The sequence below is a fragment of the Anastrepha ludens genome, chromosome 5, assembly GCF_028408465.1.
Source record: "Anastrepha ludens isolate Willacy chromosome 5, idAnaLude1.1, whole genome shotgun sequence".
NCBI lineage: Eukaryota > Metazoa > Arthropoda > Insecta > Diptera > Tephritidae > Anastrepha > Anastrepha ludens.
Window position 1 is genome coordinate 9,494,692 of NC_071501.1, and position 25,799 is coordinate 9,520,490.

At 35.4% G+C, this 25,799-nt stretch overlaps 2 protein-coding genes across 2 annotated transcripts; both read left to right on the plus strand.

The window, feature by feature from the left end:
• The first annotated feature begins 336 nt into the window (after positions 1–336).
• On the plus strand, positions 337–4,887 carry LOC128863495 (hormone receptor 4). The gene is made up of 5 exons (XM_054102689.1): positions 337–390; positions 1,922–2,416; positions 2,489–2,689; positions 2,772–3,519; positions 3,589–4,887. The coding sequence occupies exons 1-5, from the start codon at positions 337–339 to the stop codon at positions 4,092–4,094; spliced, it is 2,004 nt and encodes a 667-aa protein (XP_053958664.1). The 3' UTR covers positions 4,095–4,887.
• A 16,684-nt stretch (positions 4,888–21,571) lies between these two features.
• LOC128863761 (uncharacterized) lies at positions 21,572–22,184 on the plus strand. Its single transcript, XM_054103081.1, has 3 exons — positions 21,572–21,743; positions 21,895–21,957; positions 22,018–22,184. Exons 1-3 carry the CDS (start codon positions 21,577–21,579, stop codon positions 22,100–22,102), a joined length of 315 nt encoding a protein of 104 aa, XP_053959056.1. The 5' UTR covers positions 21,572–21,576; the 3' UTR covers positions 22,103–22,184.
• The last annotated feature ends 3,615 nt before the right edge of the window (positions 22,185–25,799 follow it).

A 25,799-nucleotide genomic window follows, 5' to 3' on the forward strand; every position in this document is an offset into this window, starting at 1 on the left:
ACATACCCACACACACACACACATACTATGCATATATTCTTATCCATTTGTATCCTTTATTGCGCCTTAAGCCTCATTTTTGCAATGGAGAATACAAAAAGTTTTTGTGGTTCTGCTATCCATGTCTTAGATGCTACACATGCCTTTTATGAAGTCAAAAAAAAGCAGGAGTGGGGTACGACACCAACTGTACACTCATAGACATTACCGTTAAACTGACCCTGCATTCAAACCGACGCAGTAAAAACATAGTTCCGAGCTATCTTCCCGCCAGCCGGCTTTGCAACAGAAGCAGTTTGTCTTCCCCCTTTTTTTAACACTGCGATGCCCTACGAAATGTCAATTGTTAGCCTCAGCATCAGCGTTGTACGAGTATCAGTTGAGGGACTAGTAAGTCACGGTCCAGTATTGGACCAGTTAATGAACTAGTGAGTAATGATCAAAAAAGCAGATGACTGGCTTTATGAGGCATTCTTTTTTGTAGCTATAGAAGCATATAGCTTTTTCGTGCATCTTAACACTGGTTTACAAATAATTAGTGATTTTTTTAACCCAAGAGTCAAACCAGAAAAGAAGCTCGTAGAAAACTTAACCAAGTTACGATACGAACACAAACGTTGCTTAATTCACGTGCCCTCTAATTAGCCGCAGAGAAAACGGGGCTAATAATTCAAAACAGAAGCACATCTCGTTAGAAGATAACTTTCCCAGTAATTCTGCATATTTCTTACCAAAACGCTTTTTTTTATAATTTTGCAAAAAAAAAAATTTTTTAAGTTTTGTAAATACCTTCACAGCATTTAATTTTAATGAAAAATGAAGCATCAACAAGGCATTGCAAATTTAATTACCTTTAATTTGACATATAGGTCCTTGAGGGCGACTAACGAATTCTCGAGTTATTAGAAATTTGTATGATTAATCAAAGGACAAAAATGTTGTAGGTTCCCAGACTCAGTGAACAATTTTACTTTGGTGTTCTAGGTTCATAGGTTATTGGACGTTTTGACTGTAAATTAGTGTTATGGGTCATTTTGCAACTGGTTCAAATCTGGTCTCTTTCGTACTAGTATGATATTCGCCATCAGAAACCAGTTCGTAAACTAGAATAACTGCTGAGTAATTCGGATTTTCACTCCAACGCAGCGGCACGTGTTAGTGTACATATATTCGAGCTTTGCGGTTCAGCAATCTTTTAGTCATAAAACTTTGATGCCAACTTAAGTCTCGAAGTATGAGCGCGCAGCGACTAATGAAGATTGCTTAACCGGCGACTGATGATTTGTTGGTGATGTTGCGTTAAAATTCGGCTAAGGGACATGAGCACGTGATTGGTTGTCACTCAAAGCAAGCGGTCAGTGGTCATTGAAAGACGTACGTATGTATGTATGTATGCCTGTGCCCGCATTCCCTTGTCATTGTGCGACGCATAAGTTTTTGTGTGCAAAGTATTTCGATAGTAAATCAAAGCGAAATTTTCGAATTTTTCTTTCCTTTAGCAGTAATTGAAAGCGCTGAGTGCGGATTGGCACAAGCAGAAGAAAAATGAAAATGAGTGGCGAGCATTTGCACAAAGCTGCCAGATTTTACTAAATAACATTTACCAAAATGTGAGCGCAGGGGTTGCAGTGCCAGCCAACTTTTGATGCTCGAAGACTTTGGCAACAACTTATTGAAACAAAAACAAAAACAAACACAGAAACATTTGCTCAGCACCAACCAACAACCGACAAATCTCAGTTTCTTGGCAAAAGTTTCGTTTCCCTTGAGTGTTTTTTCGCATAATAAAAAACAAAAAAATCATTGCATACTTTGCTGTGCTTCAGAAAAGTATTCTTTTTAAGTCTATTCCTCGCCATTTCTTCATCTTCCCCAATCTCATACATACTAACATTTTGCCTCTTCTTCGTTTTCCTTTCAGGAGACCATTCCAGCTGCAGCGACTACAACCACCCCGGACGCTACTGGGAATGGCGGCAGCGTTGGCGGTGTTGTGGGCATTGGCGCCGCAGCGGGTGCGGTGGGTGGGAGCGTTGGCGGTGATAATAACACCGAATCGGATCCCTATGCCGGCTTAATGAAGGACGCAGATAAATTGAAACTGATGTTGCTAGCCTGGAATTACCAAAACTCAAATGCGGTACGCAACGGCACTGAGGGACCCGATTTGGGTGTGGTTGGTGGTTTGTGGGCACAATACCAAAATGCGTTGGCACAAACTGCTGCAGCCAACAACAAAATGGATACATCGTTATCGCCAGTACCGCGCACAGATGCCACTTCGCCAATGGAGGCGCAGGATGAGACAAATTCTTCGGGACAGAAGGAAGAGGATGAGGGCTCTGAGGATGATTCGGATGATAAGTTGGACGAGAAGTTGGCCACACATGATCCCGAGCGGCTAAAGGCGTTCAATGTGAGTAACAAAAGCGAATTTATTGCAATTGGAGACATACTAAAATATATAATTTTCCTTTCACGGGTTTAGATGTTCGTGCGCTTGTTTGTCGATGAGAATCTCGATCGCATTGTTCCCATTTCCAAGCAGCCAAAAGAGAAAATTCAAGCAATCATAGACTCGTGCGCCAGACAATTTCCCGAATTTAGCGATCGCTCACGCAAACGTATACGAACGTATCTGAAGTCGTGTCGCCGTAACAAGAAGACACGCGACGGCTGGGATAATACGGTAAGCTAGCCACTATTGAGATTCCGACTGATTTCTTTTCTAAATTGTGCCGTTCGTGTATGTTTCTCTCAATTCCTCGCAGACCCGTCCGACACCCGCGCACTTGACGTCCGTACAGGCTGAGCAGATACTAGCAATCGCTTGCGAGAATGAGTCCATGAATGCCAAACGTATGCGCATCGGCCTGGAGCCCATCACACATGCCATACCGGCGCCTGGTTCAGCCGTCGCCGCAGCTGCAGCGGCAGCGGCAGCAGCAGCCGCGGCCGCAGTAGCTGCAACCAGTTCGACTGTATCCGTTGGTGGTGTTGGCAACTCAACCATGACATCGGTTTCAGCTAGTGACGCGCTCTCCACTGTCACAACGTCAACGCTGCCGTTTGTTGGCGCTGGCGGTGGTGGCTTTGCACGTTCCACACCTAATTCGGATGCCGCCGAACCACTTTCGTTGACACCAGCGGCTGCCGTAGCAGCTGCTGCAGCCGCAGCTGTGGCCGCTTCGACGGCTGGTGCCGGTGGCGGCAGTGGTGGCATCAATTCGGCGCGCAGCTCACCGCTGGCATTGAGCTCGAACACAAGCGTGAGTGGCAGCACAAGCGGTATGGATATTAAACCGCTTGCGGCTGCCCTATCGAACGGTAATACGCCAACTAACGGCACTGTTAGTTGTCTGGCAGGACTGCCTGCCACAAGTCCACTTTACCGGCCATCCGACTTTACTTCACCCTCGGCAGCATCACCTTTCGTGGCCGCTGCTGCTGCGGCAGTAGCCGCTGGTCGCACACCAACTTATCCCGGCTACTTTCCAGGCGTCGCTGGACTGGGAAATGGTGAGTTTCATGAATTTTTGTTTTTAGTTTTCATTTCCCTGCTATAATTTATACTTTTATTCCGCGCAGTCGTACCCACGGATCTCTCCATGAAACCATCGTCCACTAGCACGTGCGCCACACTCACCACCGCCCCCACCACCGTCAACACCAACAACAATATCGGCGTGATGGGTGTTGGCGCACCAAATCTCACCAGCCTCGTCGGCACCGGCGGACTCTCCGTCAACAACAACAATGCACTTGTCACCGCCACACAGCAACTACAACAGCTGCAGCAACAACAGCAACAACAGCAGCAGCAACAACAGCAACAACAACAGCAGCAGCAGCAACAACAGCAACAGCAAGCAATCATGGCAACTGGTCTGAATGCCAACCAACTGGGCGGTGGTGGCACATTGAACGACCCAAATGCTGTTGCTACAGTACGTCCACCGCCACTGCTGGCGCACAAACTGAGTCCCAACGAAATAACGGCAGCGCGCCAAGTGATCTCGGCGTACCGGGAGAGCGCAGCTTTTCTGCTCCGCACCGCCGATCAGGTGGAACAGTTACTCGTGCAACAGCAATAAAATGTGAGCTGCCGAGTGCTTTGGTGAATTTGATGCATGTGGCAATGTCTGTTGTTGAAGTGCGGCAAGTTACGTTTGTTAGTTTACAGTTATATTGCATTTATTTTGACGGTATGGTGAAGGTGAAATCGAAGTGTTTAGGCTTTCATTTGAATTTGTTCCATATAAACGAAGCGGATGCAGAAATTCATAGACAGACATTTATACAAACATATAAACCAGCATTTTCTATAGCAACAAAAACTCACCATAGACCCCCTTTCTAGAAGGGAGGGTTGTTCCTATTTTACTAAATAAAAGACATTTAAAATAACAGTAACCAAAAAACAGAAACCAAACAAATAGTCAAGTCAATATAAAAGAAACTACAGTAAATTATAAAATTACAAAACCAAAAAAAAAAAAAAAAAAAATAGCCAAAGCCGAATGTTTGAAAGCAAAAATAATAAATAGATGTTCTACTTGCATTAATTTTCTTGAACTACAATAGCAGCCAAAAAAATAGAATCAGCGGGCATTGTGTGATCAAATGGCAGGCGTTTTAGCAATGATTTTTGGTTTCAGAACATTTGAAAGATTGGTTAGAACATTTTTGGAACCTTTAGGAAGTGCTTAGAAATTTTTGAAGGTTTTTCATTCAAATTTCTATTGATTTTTTGATTAAACGTTTTTAAACATTTAATAATTCACAGATCTTTGAATACCATAGCGTCTCTAAATTTTTTTTTATCTTCAGCACAGAGCACCAATTTGTATGGTTCGGCAGATTTTAGGCGTTCTGAATACAGGAAACGGTTTTCGAGATACTCTACTACGTACTAAAAAAACAAAAATAAAGAAAGTAAAGGACATCATAGCCGTGAAATAAAAAAAAACCCCAATTAAAAAAAAATTAAAGAATAATTATAATAAATAATAAAATTTTAAAAATAAAAAAATATTTGTGAAAGTAAAAAAATTAAAAATATGAAATATAAAATAGGAAATATAAAATATAAAATATAAAATATAAATTATAAAATGTAAAATATAAAATATAAAATATAAAATATAAAATATAAAATATAAAATATAAAATATAAAATATAAAATATAAAATATAAAATATAAAATATAAAATATAAAATATAAAATATAAAATATAAAATGTAAAATATAAAATATAAAATATAAAATATATAATATAACATTTAGAATGTTTAATCTAAAAATTTATTAAAATTTCAAAAGAATAAACATTTAAAATGTGAAATTGTAAAAGCAAAATATAGATAAAATACAGAAAATTCAATTAATAAGGAAATTAAAAATATATGAAACATAAGAAATGGGACTAATAAGAATTAAAATTAATATAAATAAATTAAAATATAAAATACAGAAAATTAGTTTAATTCAAAGGAAAAATTTAAAAATTAACAAGAAAAAATTAAAAAATAACGATGAAAATTATGAAACTGTGAAAGTAAAAAATTCTAACAGTAACACAAACTACAACTCTTCCCCTTCTAAGCCCATTTTTCTGCGTATAAAAGATTTTAGTTGTCGCTGAACTATCGCCTGTTGAGTGTGCATTCGCAAAAATTCACAAAATTCACAAAAAAAGAAAATAACAGTAAATAAGTAAACTTCAGTAAATTGAGCAAAGAATTTTTGGCGAGAATTTTTTTTTTTTTGGTTAGCAGGAATACAGTTTACTTTGATATACTGTTACGACACTAAAAACGAAATCTCAAATATAAACAGAAATCGTATTTTTCGGCGTTGCACCGTAATATCTCGACAATCTCAGTTTCTCGTTCAGCAACTTTAGAAACATTCGAAAAAATTTAGCCGACTATTGGTTGAAAATTTGTAATTTCAAGGAACCGCAAAAGTTTGTCGATTTAATTGATGTTGTAAAAAACTTAACCAGGAGGTTGCGCAAGTCTTATTATTTTATTAAAGGTGCTGCTTTATAAATTGGTACAAAAGCTTTTAATGGATTTAATGTCGTCAGAATCCTAAAAAGTGAACCTAGCATCTATTTTCTTAAAAAATTGTCTTCCATATCTCATTTAGAATTTTCGTAGTTTAAGATAAATAATGAAAATTTATTGAGTTTCCACATTTGTAAAATTCATGCAGCTTCTCCTACCAAGTAAGACTGTTCTTCTAGAGTAACCAAGACTCAACGTTTTCAATACGTGGCTATCCTCAAATCAAACAGGTATAAGATTTGGGTCAGTCGACCAAGTCAGTCGGATTACATAACCTTGTTTTTGGGATTTTCATCCCAGAATTTCTAAACTGTTTGACAGGAAGAGCAGTTTAAAGAGGAGCTAATCACGAAAAGCGACGGAATTATTATCCAAATCGATGTCATGCAGATAGGTATAAATGATGTCAGACCCAATCTTTACTTGTGATACCTAAAAATGGTATGACCTCAGCATCTGCCAAATGAAGATCTTTGCTTTAAAAGATAGTTTGCTTGAACAAATTCGCTTCTTCATCTTTGTTGACGGTCGAATTGCAGTGAAGCTGATAGAGTCTGAAGTAGGCAAATTAGGAATTGTAAAAAAATCATGTAAACCTCTGATTACTTTTCTGTAAAACCTATTACTTTTCGAAGGTGGCTTCAGCCGCAGGCATCTCTGTAAAAAATACTCTTATTCGGAGGTAGCATAACGTTGAAAGGTTCCGCCAGCTCAGGTTCTGTCAACCAGGGTGAGCGATAACTTTATACGCGCTACATAGTAAACTAACAGAGAAGCATGGAAATCGAATTCAGTAATCTGATGACCTAAAACTTGAACTGATATTAAGAAAAAATTTTTCTCATTTAAGAAAATTTATTTTGAAAACTAGGGCTCCTGCGTTTGTATACTTTTCCTTCCCTAATCATTTGATCACACAATGAAGCATTAAAAATAAATAGAAAATATGTATTTACAGTTCATAAGTCACATCCTTTAAAGCCAAAAAACAATAGCAAAAAAGAAACCCTATCATAAATAGTCAAATAAAAATCGAATAACGGAGTGGAAAGTGTAAAAATGTCTCTTACAAATCATAAACAATACGAACATTTTAATTTTTTCAGCATTTTCTATTCATGCTGGCACAGAACTCGTTATATTGAGAATTTTAAACAATAATTTATTAATTTCTTTAGCAAAGAGACAGCTGTCTTCTCGTTTGAGGAAGCAGTTGACGAACAATACTATTGAACGGAGAATTCTGCGAAATTTTCTGTAGGCAGAAGCGCAAATTTGTGAATTTTCTATAAACAGCAAAAAAATACGATCTGCAAGATCATTTACCATAGTGAATCTCTTGATTAAGCTGACGAAGTAACGAGTTCGGTGTAGGCAAGTCCATACGAGGAAGTTTTTCATTTTTGTTCAGTAATAATGATTTACACTCTTTTTTTTCAAAACTTTCAATTTGAGTAACTCTGATAGCAATAAATTTTTGAAAATCGAAAAGAGAGTTTCAATGTTTTTATAAAAATTTTTTCTCCCTTTTTAAAAAAAAAAATTTTTTTTTCAAGTTTTTAAAAACCTTTTTTGCACTAAAACAAAAGAATTCGTTTTTTATAAATTATCATCTACTTAAATACATACTTGCTGAACGTATTGCTTTGCCTCGTAAAAATTGTATAATTTTCATAAATGCCAAACTGCGAAAATACCATGAAAAAATTTAAACAGGGTGATACGAGTACTAAAAAAAAAAAAATATTAGAAGAAAAATGAAGGCAGAACTCAAAATCTATATAAATTTTCATGAGATTTCATGAGAATATGAGGTTTTATTAACAATTAACAAATGGTTATTTGTAGCGTAAAAAAATATTGGTTTATTTTTTTTTTAGTTTTAAAAATTTTAGTGCCACTTTCTGAAAATTTTTACTTTCAGCTTTTGAAATTTCTATTGAGTTTTTGTTGCAGTCTTTGAAAATTTGTGTGCTAGTTTTGAAAAATCTTTATTTTAAATTTCGAAATTTTTTTTTAAGTTTTTGTTTTAATTTTCGAAAATTTGTATTTAAATTTTTTTTTACTTATTATTAAATTTTTTTTATTTATTTAAAATTATTATTATATTAAAAAAAAGTTTTTTTTTTCAAAAAAGAGCATGTTTGATATTTAGTTATGTTTAATATTTAAAAAATACATTTTTTATGTTGATTCATTATTTTATTAAAATTGTAAAACATATACATATATTTTTTTAAAGTTTTATACATATATGCGTACATAAATTTTTTTTTAATAATTTATCAAAATTAGTTCTTTATGGAGTTCATATGTAGACCTTTTTGATTTGAAAGAAAAAATAAGAAAATTTGTGTTTTAGTTAAGGGACAAGCAAATTCCGAGCTCATTTGTTTTTTTTGTTTTATTTATTTTTTTCTTTTTTCTTTTTTGGTTTTTTGTTATATTTATTATATAGACTTCTTTTTATATTTCCATATATTATAATTTCAATTCGGGAAAATTAGTTCTTATGAAGAGGAAAAACAATTTTTGAACGAACGAGTTCTTTAGATTTCAGCAACATCCATAATTTTTCCTAAAGCAATTCATAAATGCGGTAATATCAGGATATGACCACGCTCCTACTATGCAGTTCAATAAGATTTCAAAAAGTTTCCAATACTGCAATATTTTCAGAAAATTTGCTACCTTCAATTATTTCAATATTTTCAAAAATTTCAATATTTTAAGATATTTCAATACTTTGAAATAATTCAATATTTTCGAATATTTCAATACTTTCAAATAATTCAATATTTTCGAATATTTCAGTATCGCCGTATTTTCAAATATTTCAAAACATTCAAAAATTCCAGTATTTTCACATATTTCAATACTTTTAAATGTTTAAATATTTCCAAATATTTGAACACTTTCAAATAGTTCAATATTTTCGAATATTTTAATATAGCCGTATTTTCAATAATTGGAATACTTTCGAAAATTCCAGTATTTTCACATATTTCAATACCTTCAAATATTTCAGTATTTTCGAACATTCCAGTATTTTCAGATATTTTAATACTTTCAAATATTTCAGTATTGTGAAATATTTCAATACTTTAAGAAAACTTAATATTTTCCAATATTTCAGTACCTTTAAATATTCGAAAATACTCCGAATATCTCAATACACCCCTATTTTCAAATATTTGGATACTTTCAAAAATTTCATTATTTTCAGATATTTCAATATTTTCAAATGGTTCAATATTTTCGAATATTTCATTATCTCCATATTTTCAAATATTTTAATATTTCCAAAAATTCCAATATATTCATATTTTGAAATAATTCAATACTCTCAAATAGCTCCATACTTTCATTATCCAAATATTTCAATACTTTAAGATAATTTAATATTTTTGAATATCTCAATATCTCCACATTTTCAAATATTTCTATACTTTCAAATATTCCAGTATTTTCAGATATTTCAATGTTTTAAAGTGTTCCAGGATTGTCAGATATTTCAATAACTTCAAACATTTCAATATTTCCAAGAACAGAAAGCTTTCTTTACTGGTTGGAAGACATCCTTGTGCTTAAAAAACATATTTTGTTTAAATATTCTGCACAAATCCATGCCCAGACAAATTTTCCCGATATGGGATCAGAACCGATCACGAAGGTTACACTCCCTGGAAATAGAGGATATTATTAAGAAAACTCGTTAAAAGGCAGCGAGTGTCTGTCTGAGGATGGCACAGGCCCTGTAAGAACAATGACGAAGAAGAAGCAATTGCTCATCTCTGTCAACCGTCCAATAGGCAGACTTGTGCGCATTATTCTGGATGCATTATTCTTAACTAACAGAAATCACACAGCAAATGCTGGGAGAGTCTTCAAAAGAACTATATCAATAAGACTTCAGAGGCCACAGAATCTTTCTCTGTGAGAGTCTTCAAAAGAACTATAACATTTTAAACAAGACTTCAGAGACCATAGAATAAATTCCGGAATTGCCAATTGCACCTCGTTAGACACTCGTATAATTCAGAATTTGTAATGCTCTTGCAGAGGGATTTAAATATAGTTTGAATTATTAATAGTGATTCAAAATTGTCGAATATACTACAGAATTATCAATGGTACTTCCGAATCCCTTAGTTGAATTTCAGAAAGTGTCACAACTGCTTCAGGAAGCTTTAAAAGTACTTTGAAAGATGTATTCCAAATATTTTTGAATATATTTTAAGTTACAAGCATCAGTACCTTCTGAAGAAAGTTTTGTGCTCGCTGAAGTGCAGCTGATTATTCAATAACACGTGCTATGAAAGGGGCCTCTATTTTCACCTAGGCTAGGTTAGGTATATCTGAGTGATTTGAATAGATCTCACATAGACTACAAGGGTCCGCCTAAGTGTTGCACTTGTTTGGCTTACCTGCCTACCTACCTACCTATCAGCCAAGCTACTCCATAATGTCATAGAAAATGTTTTCTTCATCCGATATATTTATATATTATATTTGGATATAGATATTACATATCTGTATTTAATGAGTCCGTATTTCTTAGTTTTTTATAATTTTCTTACCATTTTTCCCGCATTTATAGTTAATTCAGTAAGAAAAATTCGACGTAGGTAATCTATTGTGTAATCTAGTAATCTAGAGCGGCTTTTTGCTTACACTCGCCTTTGTTTAAGAATTCAGTCGCAATAATACTCGTATTTCCACCATTTCTTTTTAGAGAAACGCAACTCAACAAAAAACGCGCTGAGTTCCGGTTTAATGGTTATTCAGTTGACAGTTTAGGCTTCATTGTCAAGTCATTGTCTGTCAAGCCAAAAACACACTTAGGGCAAGGGCTTAGTTCCATTGTGATGCCTCAGTAAGCCTAGCTACTCTTCCTTCAGTGTTCGTGAGAAATGTCAAAAGTCCCTTTAGAAGAAGAATTCTGCCCAATTCAGAATTAGATAAGATTAGATTTGTGGGGGATTGGACAAGTCCAAGAGATCCGCAAGAGAAAGAGTATGAACTTTATCCATACTCAGTATATCGCAACCCAATATCCTAAGTCTGATTTTGGAAAATGCAGGACAGCTACAGAGAAAATGCTCTGCAGTGTCGTCATTCTCAAGACAGGATAGGCATATCGGGCTGTCTTCGACCCCTATGGTAGCCATATGCTGCCAACTGACGTTGTGCCCTGTGATTACACCCACCAGTACTCGCAGGTCCTTCCTGCTGAGTTTTAGGAGAAAGGTCGCTGTTTTTCTGTGTGGCTCTTTCACAAAGCACTTGGCAACTCTGCACGAGTTCAACTAAGACCAACGACCTCTGTGGGAAGACCTCATGAAGTCCTCAATTCGTAGTTGAATCGATGCGGAATTGACACCAAGAAGGGTTCAGGGCCTAGTTGTATACTTGCAGAGCCTTTATTTGCCATTTTATCAGCTAACTCGTTACCTGCAATACCGCCATGTCCAGGCACCCAAATAAGACTAATTTTGTTGTGTTTTGCAACACTGTTCAGTTTGGTCTTACATTCACCGACTAACTTCGAAGAGCAGCGTGGGTTAGCAAGGGCTTTCAGTGCAATGCAGAATAGTTACAGAGTAGATAAGTAATTGTTTCTTCCTTCTCATTGTAGCTTCTGCTTCATTTTCGGAACGGTTCGCCCTTTCCTTCTGCATGCTTGCCTATTAAACAGTCCCTCCAATAACTTTTCAGATGTGCTCCATCTCTAAAGGGAATTTGTGGGCGTCTGCTGTGTACTTTTGCCCATGCCTGCTTTGCGATACGAAATGTCGTACTCTGTTCCCATCTTTCCTCAACTTGCATAGCAGTAACTTTCCTAGCTAGCAGTTCGCAAGTGGCATATGACATGACAATGCTTTCTTTCTCTGGATAATCTCTTTAGCCGTACCTTGCCTTGCTAGCTCAGCCACCCTGCGCTTTCGATCTATATCCCTATATCCCTATGGCCTGGAGGGTCAAGTGTAGTGAAGTCCTTGCTGGTAGTCATCTGCCACAGGGTTTTTGTATAGTCTAGCGTAAATTTCGAATTGAAAGTGACTCAGCCTAGAGCTCGCATGGTAGTCTAGTTTGTGCAAAATTCTCAAATACTTCCTCTTAGAGTTTCAGTGTGGATCTGACGACTCACTCGCTGAAAGTTTTTTTGTAAGGTTAAATGCTTCAAACCTTCCTTCAGCTAATTTCAAATCATTCTTTTAGATTATATAATTTTTTAATATACAAATTGAAAAGGCTAATTTCGGCCACTTTAGTTTATCGCCTTAAGCTTTGTAACCTTTACTGGCTTTCAGTAGGGGAAGAAATAACTTATCTAGAGTAGCCTGAGAGGCTTCACTCGAATAAATAATATAAACTATTGTATAATAAATTATTTGTAACCAACTTTTATCTCTACATATATGTAAATTCCGCCAAATTTTAAAATATTTCGTTAATTCAAACGATGTTCGACGGCTTGAATGAAAAAAAAATTAAATAGGTTTTTTATTTTATATTATTTATATTATTTTTTATTATTTTTATTTATTGTTTAGCATCTATTTATTAATTTAAAAACTTTTATTCTTAAGTTCATAATTTTTACAATTTTTTTTATAATTTAAAGAAAAAGTTTTTTTTTCCTTTATATCTGCCAAGGCTCAAAATCTGTTGTTTCTATTAAAAAAATTGAATTTTATAAATCTTTAACGCCTTTATAGTTTCTTATTAGTCTATAATTGCATTATAATTTTGCTATAACCCTTACTGTATAAATATTTTCCATAGCAGTTGTTCTTTTTTCTATTGTACAATACTCATAATGTTACTGTTAAATTGTTTAAATGCTGATTCTATTACATTTTACACTCAAACGACAGTGTATTAGATTTAGAATTACAAAAAAAAAAATATTGAAAAAAACAAAAAATATTAATAAAAAAAAACACACAAATTATACCAAAAATACTATAAATGTGTATTGTAAAAAATGGATATTAAAAAACTTATAATAATAATATAATAAAAAATTTACTGAAATTTGGTGAAAATACACACACAAAAACGTATAGAATTTATTTAAAATTACGATTTGATGATTAAAATAAAAAATAACTACATAATAAAAAGAAGAACAGAATTATTAAGCTAAACTAATCAAAACGATATTGAAAATATGAAAAAATATAATTAATTTAAATAAACTACAAATTTATAAAAATTAAGAAATTTTAAACAAAGCCTAAAAAACCACGTGGAAAGTAGAAAAAATATGGAAAAATTGTATGAACCCATTAATTTAAGTTGGAAAGTTCAATTTCATTAAAAATATTTGATTTCCCTTTGGCATTGCTTGAGCGGGCGAATATAAAGAAAATGTGTAAAATTAATCGAAAACTTATAATTATTATTATAAAAAAAAATAAAAAAATTAAAAACGAAAAATAAAACCTATGAAAACCTAAGTAATGTTAAATGAAAAATTTATGACAATTTTAAACGTCGATTTAATAAAGAATTTATGAAAAATTAAATGTAAACCTTTTAAATTGCAGTTTTTATTCGAAAAAAGAAAAACAAATTATGACAATCAAACAACTTTAAGCTTGTATTTCCTTTCAGTTTTACTTGGAATTTACTATGAGCAAAAGTTCAAGTATCAGGTCAGTCCATAAGTTGGTACGTTTTTTAAAGGTGGTTTTAAAATTAATAAAAAAGAGGTTTAAAGTATTTATGAATCAATAATATATTTTCCTTCATTATTTATAATGTCTTCCCAACGTTTAGGCAAATTTTTAACTCCCTGCTCAAAATATTGTTTGCCCTTGGAGCCAAAATACGCTTCCATATCCCTTTTTATAGCTTCTTTTGAGGAGTAGTTCTTGTTACTCATATGGGATTGAAGTCCGCGGAAAAGTTGATGATCACAAGGTACAATATCCGGAGAGTATGGTGGATGCGGCATTAGCTCCCATCCGAGCTCGTGCGTCTTGCCTAATGTTTGCCTTGCGTTATGAGGTCTTGCGTTGTCGTGGTGAAACAAAACTTTGCGTCCATTCACTAAAGACGGTCGATTTTTGTTAAGTGCCTCATTCAGGTTTGATATTAATAATATTAATATTAATCAGCAGTTATCGTTCTTGAAGTTCCAGAAGTTCATAATAAACAATACCGGCCATATCCCACCAAATAGACAGGAGAATCTTCTTGGGGTGAAGGCCATCTCTAGGGGTCGGTTCTGGTGTTTCATCTTTATCTAACCATTGGCGTTTGCGAACAGGATTATTGTAAAGGACCCATTTTTCATAACCAGTAACGAAATGATTCAAAAAGCTTTAATTTTCAAGCCGTTGCAGCAGCTGAGAACACAGATTCACTCTCTGCTGAAGGTTGGCGACGGAAAGTCTATGCGGGACCCATTTTCCCAGCTTTGAAACCTTTACCAACTGAACCAGGTGTCTGTGAACTGTTCCATGCGATGAACTTAACCTCTGAGCTATCATATCGACTGTCAAATTTGGCTCAGCTTCCACGAGTTCGAGCAAGGCGTCGGAGTTAAAGACTACAGGATTTCTAGTGCGCGGGGCATCCTCCACGTCGCAGTTACCACTTCGGAGTTTTGAAAACCACTTTTACGCAGTACTTACACTCACGGTATCCTCTCCGTGAACAGTGCTTATTTCTGCAGCAGCAGTTGTTGCATTTTTACCACTTTTATAAAAAAAATACAAAATATGCCTCTTATACGCGAAGATTCCATTTTATTTGTTAACAACTCGTGCTTCTATGTATCCGCTATTAAAATCACTGGATGAATGCACAATATTTTTTTTTTTTTTTTTTATAACTTACTTTATTTGCAATCTATCTACTATAAGACATTCAGCAAATTAGATCTTATAAGATAATGGCAGCGGTAGTTTTGCTTTTGTGCAAATCTATATTACATAGAAATTACAACAGCTTATTAACTTGTACAGTTCGTTCTTAAATTATTAAAATTAATTAGTACTTCAAGATTGCTTAAATTCATTGTTTGTTAATATTATCACTTAAGATTAACTTACTTAATTTTACCTTAAAGTTTATAGGTTGAGTAGATTCATACTAGAGGAATGGCAAGTCTAAGATATGATTGCGTTTTAACCGTATAGTTTCATTGGTTGTGTCTAATAAACAAATAGCAGCTGGATTTATGTGATTAGATAATCGTTTCAGATATCTAGTACTATATTTTCGAATTTCATTCTTTACAAAAGGAATACCTAAGTCCTTATGGATAGATTCATTGGTAATAAACCAAGGGGCATTAACAAGGCTTCGCAATGTTTTCGATTGGTAACGTTGCAAGATCTCCACATTGGAGTTGCTAGCAGTTCCCCATAACTGTATTCCGTAGGTCCAAATGGGCTTCAGAATAGCTTTGTAGATCCGTATTGTTTTCTAGACTAAGTTGAGAGTTACGGCCAAGCAGCCAGTGCATACGTGTTGTTTTAATTTTTAGTTGTTGTTGCTTAGCCTGAATGTGACTTTTCCACGTGAGGCGTCGATCAAGATGCATCCCTAAATATTTAACTCTGTCACTAGTGGGAATTTGTTTATTATTTAAAAATACAGCAGGGCATTGCTCTCTTCTTAATGTAAAAGTGACATGTGTAGATTTTTCGGAATTAACTTTTATTTTCCATTTGTTAAGCCAAGACTCCAAAATTTGGAGTTGATTTTGCAAAAGATATGAAGCTTCTACAGGGGACTCGTTATAAGCGATAAATGCTGTATCATCAGCAAAAGTTGCTACTTCTACTTTTTCTGAATTGGGCATATCAGCTGTAAACATAGTATAAAGGACAGGACCTAAGACACTACCATGGGGTACACCGGCATTAATGTTATAAATTTCAGATGAGGCATCCCCGTGCCTTACATAGAAGTGTCTGTCACTTAAATAAGATTTAAGTACCAGATAGAAATGTGCTGGTAATTTTTTTTTTTACTTTGAACAGAAGTCCCTGGTGCCATACCCTGTCAAATGCTTGTTCAACATCTAAAAAGGCTGCAGAACAGTTTTTTTCTCTTCCAGTGCAGCTGTAATTACATTTGCGACCCTGTGGCACTGCTCTGGTGTACCATGTCTTACTCTAAACCCAAACTGATGTTCAGGTATGATGTTATGATCCTCAATTACAGGCAACATTCTTTGCAAAAATATTCTTTCGAATATTTTCGAAAATGTTACCAGCAGACTAATAGGACGGTAAGACTTGACACTATTCTCGGGTTTATTGGGTTTTGGTACCATGACCACAATGGCACATTTCCACTGGGTGGGATAATGGTATAAATTAAGAATAACATTGTATATTATGGTTAGGAATTGTATAGCTTTTTCAGGAAGAGCCTTAACTACTTTGCTATCGATGTAGTCATATCCAGGTGATTTGTAGTTATTTAATCTATGAATTTCTGTAGTAACTTCATTATTTGATATCTTACTGATTGGTAAGTCCATTTGACATGGAGATTCGAGAAAGTTCAGTATCTCCCTCATCACTGCTGGTACCTAAAGAATTAGATTGAAAAGTTTCAAAGAGGTGTTTTGCAAATGCCTCTGTTTGGGCTTCGTCACTCCTACACCACACGCTGACTGAATCTCGTACTGCTGCTTTACTTTTCTGCTTCATATGAAGGATAAACTAAGTGTCCAGTTGGTGCAAGCGCAGGCTAATGAATAGTTAGATTTCGATCTATCGATCTTTAGTCTGATTGTAAAACTCATTAATTTCTGAAAGTTTTTTATGCGATGAAAGCAGCAGTCTGAGAACTTTCACTGTCACTTTCTACAGAGAAAATTATGATGAAGGTATTTTCATTCATTATTGTTTATAGCTGGTAAGTAAATTCGGAGAAGAAGATGCAGTATTCATTTTCTTTTTGTAAATGAAGAGCTTTTTGCGGCCCCACGCAACGGACGGCGGGTTCGGACCGAGATGGGAAATAGTTGTTAAAAAAAAATATCATACCATCCAAATCCATTTGCAAAATTCTTTTTTAATGCAGGATGTCATAGACATTTGCGAATAACGTCTGAAGAAGGATGTGGGAATACAGGGCTCAAGCGTAAAGTTTGAATCATTTCCAGTTTCGGTTAGTTGTGAGATTTCGAAACTTATTATTAGGCTTAAAAACATCAAAAGTGACTACATATTTGCTCCTCCGTGGAACTATAGAAAATAGTTATAATAAAAAGTGGGTTAAATACAATTAATTATGTTAAAAGCGCGCACAAGAAACATGAATTTTCTGCAAAACCTAACGCGAACAGTCCGACTTATTTAAAAACTATTTGTATTAATCTCTTCATTATGAGTTGTGCTAAAAATATGAGCCGAGTCGGTACTCAGAAATGTCTTATTATAAGCGCCCCCTAGAGAGTAGTGTTTTGGACGTAAAAAGTAGTATATAACCCGCTCAGAAGACTCATCTATCTATCAGTGAAACACTCACCAAGTTCGATTCATCCATTCCGACGATTAACGATTTCAAACAAAAGAAAAACAAAGTGTTTATTATATTATTTTACATTCCCTACGATATCCTTCATCAGTTATTGATAATATTCACGCACAGCTGTCCCGTAGTTCAATTATATTAATATATTTACTATTAACACACAAATATGTTTAAATATTCTCAGTTGAATATTTACTTTATAAATTCATTGACTTCATCCATCGACACCTTATTCTCACCAGCAAAATGCATATTAAATTTTCATGAATAATATTAATTGCACATGAAAATGTGATGCCTTGTGATTGTATGTCGTTTAGTTTATTTATTTACATATGCAAATTATGCATTTGTGTTTATTTTTGTTAACCAATTTTCAATTCCACAACATGACAAATCCATTTTCGATATAAAATCTATACTAGGGCAGTTCGCAATCAAGTGCAAATAACCGGGTCACCGAAAAAATCCATGAAGGCGTACACTATATAGCTAGAAGGAGCTCGACCAAAACTCGAATAAAGTGCATAAAGGTAATTTATATACATTGGGTGATTCTTTAGCTGCATGAGAGCAATCGATATCGATAACTATGGTTGCACAGCTGAGAATAGCAAACTGTTTTGACTCGTTTGACGCCAGAGCAACGCCTCCAATTTGTGGAAATTTACTTTGAAAACTGCAGCAAAAGGTTAAGAAATTAAAACTTGTTTGCTTATAAATTTGATAATTTTTGGAGAGCTTTCATTTTGAAAAAAAAAGAAAAATTATAAAGATTTGCTTAAGTTGGTTGAAATTTGCAAAAAAATATTCTAGGGAGTTGCAGAAAAAAAAATCCAAGTATTGTTTCAAAAAGGCGATGGTTTTTCCAAACTTTTTTTTTTGTACCGACCCAACTTAATGTATTGTAGCATACAGCAGAGCCTTTCAGTGATATTGCGAGAATCATTTTTTTTGTTCACCTCACAGCTTTGATAACGTAGGACGATAGGATATGTTCGCCTCCTTCAGTCGTCGTGCTTGTCGTAGTCGCAAAGAAGGACTACGCTTAAAAAGTTGGACGATTACTTTACCCTGCTTTTTTATCGTCAATCGTCACTCGCTTCAAGCCGCGCTCGGAAAAGTCATCAACATTTTTCTACACCTTATACCGCTGATTCAACATCACAACAAACTTTTTTGATTTTTTCATGACTTTTGCAGCCGCGGCGTAAGATAATTTCGGCCCTTTCAAATGCGTGCATGAAAATGCCGCCTCGAAAAGTTTCGAACGACACTAACCTAAGTTAGCACTGGCGTCGTAACCCTTGAGTAGGACTATTACGCACCAAAAAACAGAACGAAATATATCTTGAAGTTACAAGAAAAAAACCGGTTCTTTTCTTCTGGCACAGACTGTACATAGAGGATAACTTGCCGCAGAGATTCCATTGGATGTGGTGGCTTGGAGGTGGTGCAATCTAGTGGTTCTCTTTTGACAATGAACTCGGCCCTTTGCATATAACAAGGGCCGTGTGTAAGGCGCTTGATAAATTGGACGTTAAGTTTCGTTATTCCAAACCAGCAAATTTTTTGTTTTTACAGTTTTCAGTTTGTTTTACAACAGTCAGTCGTAGTTTTCCTTTGATATGCATATAGGTATGTATGCATTAAATTGATAAGAAGAATTGATGCAGCTCATAAAAAAGCTCATGCATACATACAGCACTCTGTCAAAACAATATGAGCTCTGAATAATTTCTCATTCACAATTTCAAATACGCTCAACATGTAAACACTTTCGAATTAGGTGTAAGGATACGGATAACCAGGTTAGGATAAAACAATGAATTAGGTGGTGCTTGTAGGTATAACCTTTTTTTTTTGCGTCTAATGAACTTCGGAATTTGATGGTTTCGAATGCTTTCTGTATTGTAAAAGCCCGTGGCCGGCTTGAATGCGTTTGGTCATTTTTTAATGTATCCGATTAAAAATTTTCCCCGTACGACTGTTTCATATGTAATTGCAATGTTTCCTTCAGGAAATGTTAATATTCTCAATCGAGACAATTCTGGAATCAGAAAACGCCTTGCACAAATGACTGCTCTTAACATCTGTAACTAATTGGGAAAATAAACTAAAAAAGGTATATTTAAATTGTTGTTGTTATTGTTTATCTGTGTTTGAAAACTTTGTCGAAGTCTATTAGACTTAACGTTTTCAGCGCAGATGCCATCAAATAGTTGATCTAAGAAATTAGCTGTTTTTTCGGGGTCGGGGTTGGACAGAAAGGAAAATGATCTCAAATGAATGTAAAGAGGAAAGTGAAGAAATGATTACTGAAGTGAGATAAGGATTAAGACCGGGGCAAAAGTGTACCAGGAGGATGTCTTAGAAGGCGTAGTGAAGCAGTTGAGCAGTACTCTCAACAATGGAGAGCATTGGATCTTCCAGCACTCTTCCGCTCCAACCCATAAGAAAAAAATCACCCAGCAATGGCTAAAAAACAATATTCCTGGGTTCATAGCCGCAGAAGAAGTCCAAATCTGAATCCATTGTCCAGTTTGTGGTCAAATTAGGAGAACATGACCTGTTGAAGGCCTCTCAGAAATTTGGAGAGTCTCAAAGAATCTTTGGTTTGAGCAGCGAAGTCAATAACCGAGGAAACCGTGCGTGCTGCAATAGCTGAATGGCCTAATCGTTTAAAGTCTTGTGGGTGAATGAATGAAAATTATTTTTTTTTTTAATATAATATTTACTTGATTAAGTAAAACGAACTTCATTAATAAAAGTAATATAGTTACATATCTACAAGTATAACGGGCTTAACTTGCAACAGAACTTATGCCATGACGAGAAAAGCTTACTTTACTTTGAATTCGAAATTTAAAAGATGACTAAGAGTTAGGAATTAGAGATGCATTAGCAGTTAGGGATGTTAGAAATGCGTCGCGCTGGCGAAAGGCATATTTAAACAGTGAGCGTCAAAATGCCTGCATATTAGCCTCGCAAAACCAAGTCAGTTGAGGTGTAGGCGCTGAGATGATTCTACCTCCTCAATCTCCAAAAAGCTGCCGCAAAAGTGACTCTAAGTGATATTATGCCGCACTGTCAGAAGCCTGAGTGTTTTAGGAGCTTCCAAATCACCTGGTACTCTGTGGCTCAACCTTTTCAAGTTTCAAATTTCAAGCCGCACTGCATGACTAGCCAACGTACACTGTTTGATGAGGACATCCAGCATCGTATTGTGGGAGTCACGTCTTTTTGTTAGCCTTGAAGCTCCCTCGAGTGTTTCTGAACTATGCGTGGCCAGAACTAGTCAGTGACTTTGCATATTAGCGATATTTTCCAGTACTCGCAGGGTTGGCTTGTGGCTCAACTTTCCTAGAGCAGTTGAAAAGTAGTCAAAGGAACCCCTACACTTTCTTTGCGAGGAGCAACCACCATAGGGGTTCTCTACATAGCCAGTCGATCATACTCTGATCGGGCACCCGCGTGACCTAGCAATCATGTGGGCTCGATATCGATGAATTCACATGAGGTGGAAACGAAAGCTAGGCGTTATCTATACATTTTATTTTCAGCGGAGCAAATTTTCAACATACATTTTTCCAAGTAAACTGGACGAAAAACTAATTCGTGATATCGGCAAGTGATCAACATCGAAAGAGTGTAGAAATTCGTCCACAATGATTATTGTACAATAAGTTTCTATCGATTACTCTCTACCTCAATCAAATGCCAACCGACAAAAGTCATAAAATCGAATGGTGGCTAAATCAAATCCATCCATTCTCTTTTATTCAGCAACTGAAAATCTGAATAAATGTTTTTTTTTATTTATTTGTTCGCATTAAAGGCAATTCACTGTATGCATAAATAGTGCATATATTTTCATGATAACAGTACGCTCCTCTTTATGGCTTGCTCTCTGCTGATAACAAGCGCACCAATATGCATCGAAAAAGCGATTATAAAATTGAAGCTTCACATTCAATAATTTGTGTCTCAAGATGTCTAATGTGTCGTTCGGATTACAAAGTTTTGTGTTCATAATTTCTTTGGTCATTGTTCTATCTGCCGATGGTTTTACAATATACCTCGATGGTGGTGGGGAATTTAAAACCTTAGGAAAGGATCTGGCTGCGCTCAAAGATGACGTAAAAGAATTAAGGCAATCGTAAGTCACAAGGCAGAATCACTTCAAGCTTAAATTGAATGTTTTTCTTCTTCTCCTCCTTGCAATACGATAAAATAGTAACTACACAAATTCGTATAAATATATTGCTCCTAATTACAATTATTCTTTGACTTTCCAATTTAAATTTAAGATTAGATAGCATAGAGAAGAAAATTAACGGCCTAACTACTCTGATGAATAACTTGAGCAAAGAGTAAGATTTTTAGTTAATACTTAGAAATTTAGTTGATTCTCTTATTTGGTTTTATTTCAGCTTGCAAACAATGAAGGATAATGCACGGGGTTCAGGAAAGGCTTGCACTGTGAAAATGGCAAACGAGCGGAATCTTAAATTATAAATTGAAATTAATAATTGTTTATACGAAAGTTATTAACTTCGGAAATTATTTATTTATATATAAAAGAAGATCTATGCTTTTTTTCAAAGAGCAAAACATAAAAAGTGTAAGTGCGGCTGGAATAATTTTTTTATGTGAACGATTATTGCATGCATTAATTCTTCTAATAGAGTGTTGCCAGTTATTTGTAATTCAAAAGAATTGATTATAAGCTTAATTGTGTATTCCACGTGAAAGAAGATATAAAAGAAAGAAATTAATATAAAAGATTTAATTAAATTACAAATTTTTTGCAATTGTTAAAATATGAACATGAGCTAAAAAGGAATATTTCTGAGTGATGTTGCCACCTAATTTTTAACGAAAACATATAATTTGATTCGAAAAATGATTTAGAATATTGAAATTTGGGCCAAAAATATTGTTGAATGGTGTTGCCACTTAATTTTTAACGGAAAAATATAATTTGTTTATAAAATAGATTTCAAATAATGAAAAACGGGCAATAAAAAAAGTTGCGTTAGAGAACATTCAACCAAAAATAATTTTAGGTGATGTTGCCACTTAATTGTTTCAGGAAAAATATAAACTAATTGTAAAATTTATATATCAAAGAAAATATAAATAGTTCCATTATATTCCGCGAATAATTTTTTGTATGCAAAAATCGTACAAAAGTGAAATTATGGGTAAAATGCGCACGAACTTATGGACTGACCTGATATTTGTGCCCTGTGTTAAAGGAAGGTGGCCAACTACCGGGGAATCAGTCTTATCGCCATCTCATATGGTATTAGGCTCTGTCGAGCGTACTGGAAAGGCTAAATACATATGCCAGCTCACTGATTGGACCTTATCAGTGTGGTTTTAGACCTGGAAAGTCCACCATCGATCAGATCTTCACACTACGCCAAATATTGAAAAAAAATCATGAAAAAGATAACGGAACAACTCATCATCTCTTTCTCAATTAGAAGGCTACTTTCGATAGCCCGATGAGGAATCGCCTATACACCACAATGTTTGAGTTCAGTAAAACTGATTCGACTTTGTAAAATGGCATGAAGAATCAGTTGGCAAAGACCTCTCCGAACCTTTCAATACCGAGCGAGATTTCAGGCAAGGCGAGTAGGGGAAGGGGTACTGCGGAGAGCCGGTGTTCATCGAAATGGCACTATTTTCAGAAAAAGTGTACAGCTCCTTGTATATGCTGGAGACATTGACATCATAGGGAACTGCCAAGCAAGATGTTACCGCAGCTTTTTCCGGTATTGAAAGAGAGTCAACTAGAGTGGCGTTTTGGAAGGCAAGACGAAGTACATACTGTCCACTATGAAAGATACACGGCGTTTTGGATTCCAGCATTTCAGCGGAGAACTATACCTTGGAAATTGACAAGGAATTTAAGACAACGACTTAGGAAAGACCATGCCTTCGATGGAAGGACCAAGATCAGGAAATCCTATCATCGCTTGGTGTAACAAATTGGAGAAGACGCGTGCAAAGCCGAGACGCCTGGCGAGACTTGTTACAGTCAGCCTTAATCCGGTAAGTCCGGGTTGTGACCCTTGATCAGGCCATACAAGTAAGTACGTAAGTTGCTATAAAAAGCATTTTTCGATTTATTTCGACGATGAAATTCACAGCCTTAGTTATTATTCTCCACTTTAGATCAAATATTGGCTGTTGTTTTTAGCTACATTAGAACTATCAATATCGATAACTATACTTTGACAGCTGAGAATGGCAAACTGTGTTGACACTTCAGTTCAATAACGTTTAATAAGTCATCAATAATCGTTTGATGCCGAAACAACGTTTCCAAATTGTTGAAATGTACGTCGAAAAAAAAACTATTCGCAAAATTTATAGAGCACTTCGCCCATTTTACGTGCTGTTTACGCGCCTATGACATCATCGGTCCTTACTTCTTTCTAAATGAGGAAGAGCTGCTGTTACGCTAAATGGCGAGCGCTATCGAGATTCCTTATCGAAATTTAAACATAAATAAATAGTCAAAGTTTGTCATTATGTACTTGTAGCTTGTATACTTTCTTTTGGCGCTGACTGTATATCACAAAAAAGTTTTCACTCATCATAAAGGGAGATCGAGTAGTAATTTCTCCCTCGTTAGTTAAATGGTGATTCATCCAGAATCCCGCACCATTTTGTTGCCACATCCTCGCTACCAACTTGTTTACCAGTTATTTACGGCATGACTATATCCAGTCTGTGCGGTTCAAGAGCCTCAATAGGTTGTTGACATCTAAGCCAGACAATTGTTTGAGACTCTCGAATAGCGAGAGGGTTGACATTCTCTACTTCCATAAGACAAGGCATTCACAGAGGAAATGGAAGATTGTTTTCTTTTTCTCCAGTTACCGACAGACCGAAAGGCAGTTATCAATGCCGTGAGTCGCCAGGCCTACCGTCGTTTCATGTTTATCAATTTGTTTCAGGTCGTAGGCGGGCCATAACGTTTTGCTAATTTTGCGTGTCGTCTGGTCTCTCCATCTATAATACAATCGGCGATTCGTAAACATTTTGAAGATATTGCATTCTTGATTGCACCCAGTGGTGTGAATTTCGAGTCCGCCAGAACGTCATTTATGACAGATCCCACTCTTTCCAGTTTATCTGCTTTTTCGTTACCTTCAATATTTCCAGACCCAGATTAGGGTAATTTTATGGATGTCACTCAAGGCAGTGACGCTACTCCTACTTTATTCCACCAGCTTAGAGGTTGTTGTAGCCGAATCCAGTGCCTGCATTGCAGCTTGACTATCCGAAAGAATAACGATTTTGGCCTTAAAAGAAAAACCTGCGCTTAGTGAGCTACAAACTTCTCCGAATACTAATACCCCCGCCGAGAAGACATTGCTGGTATTAGAGAGACGCACAGATTTTTCAATTTTAAGTCTATGAGAATACATACCAGCTCCAATACCACAGGGCGTTAAGAGCCTTCCTAGGACATGATCTGATGGACTGACCATTATTGCACAGGCTTATTTAAAAATATTTTATTTTTTTTTATAACACTCCAACAGAAATCTTGTATGCTCCTCTATATTAGTAATGATAATTATATTGGTTGTACAGATTAAGCTGAGGCCTTTATACACTGCCACCAGATTGATCTATTATGCGCTCTTCTGTATTGGTTTGTTGCCAACGGAAATGCTACTTTTTTTCGATGATATTAAGTTTTCGGTCTTAAGCAAAACGTGTGGAGCCGGCTTCCTTCAACATCAGGGATGGTGGTTGATTTTCTGGTTTAAATATTCTTTCTTAAAGTTCGCTACGTTGTTCATTTGTAATCAATTAATCCAAACATTTCATCAACAATGCGTTACTTTCTAGCCGTACTGTCCTTCCCGTGTTCGTACAGTACTTTCATACAAATATGGTTTGTGTTCAGGCTGCAGACAAATGGTGCAGAAATACGCTGGGTATGAAAACTGTACTAACCAGCGCTGCCGGCACACTAAGTTTTCAAGCGGAATTTTTAGAAAATAGTTTACTTGATAGAAGGGCAGATTTTTAATCTCACTGAAGACCCTAGTAGCCAGTGTGCTAATTTTATTTTATTTCATATATCCCCTATAATTAATAATAAGTTTATTATGAAATTTAAATAATTTTCTTGCAGTTTTACATTTTCTATTTTACACTAATAAATCGTATTTAAAGATTT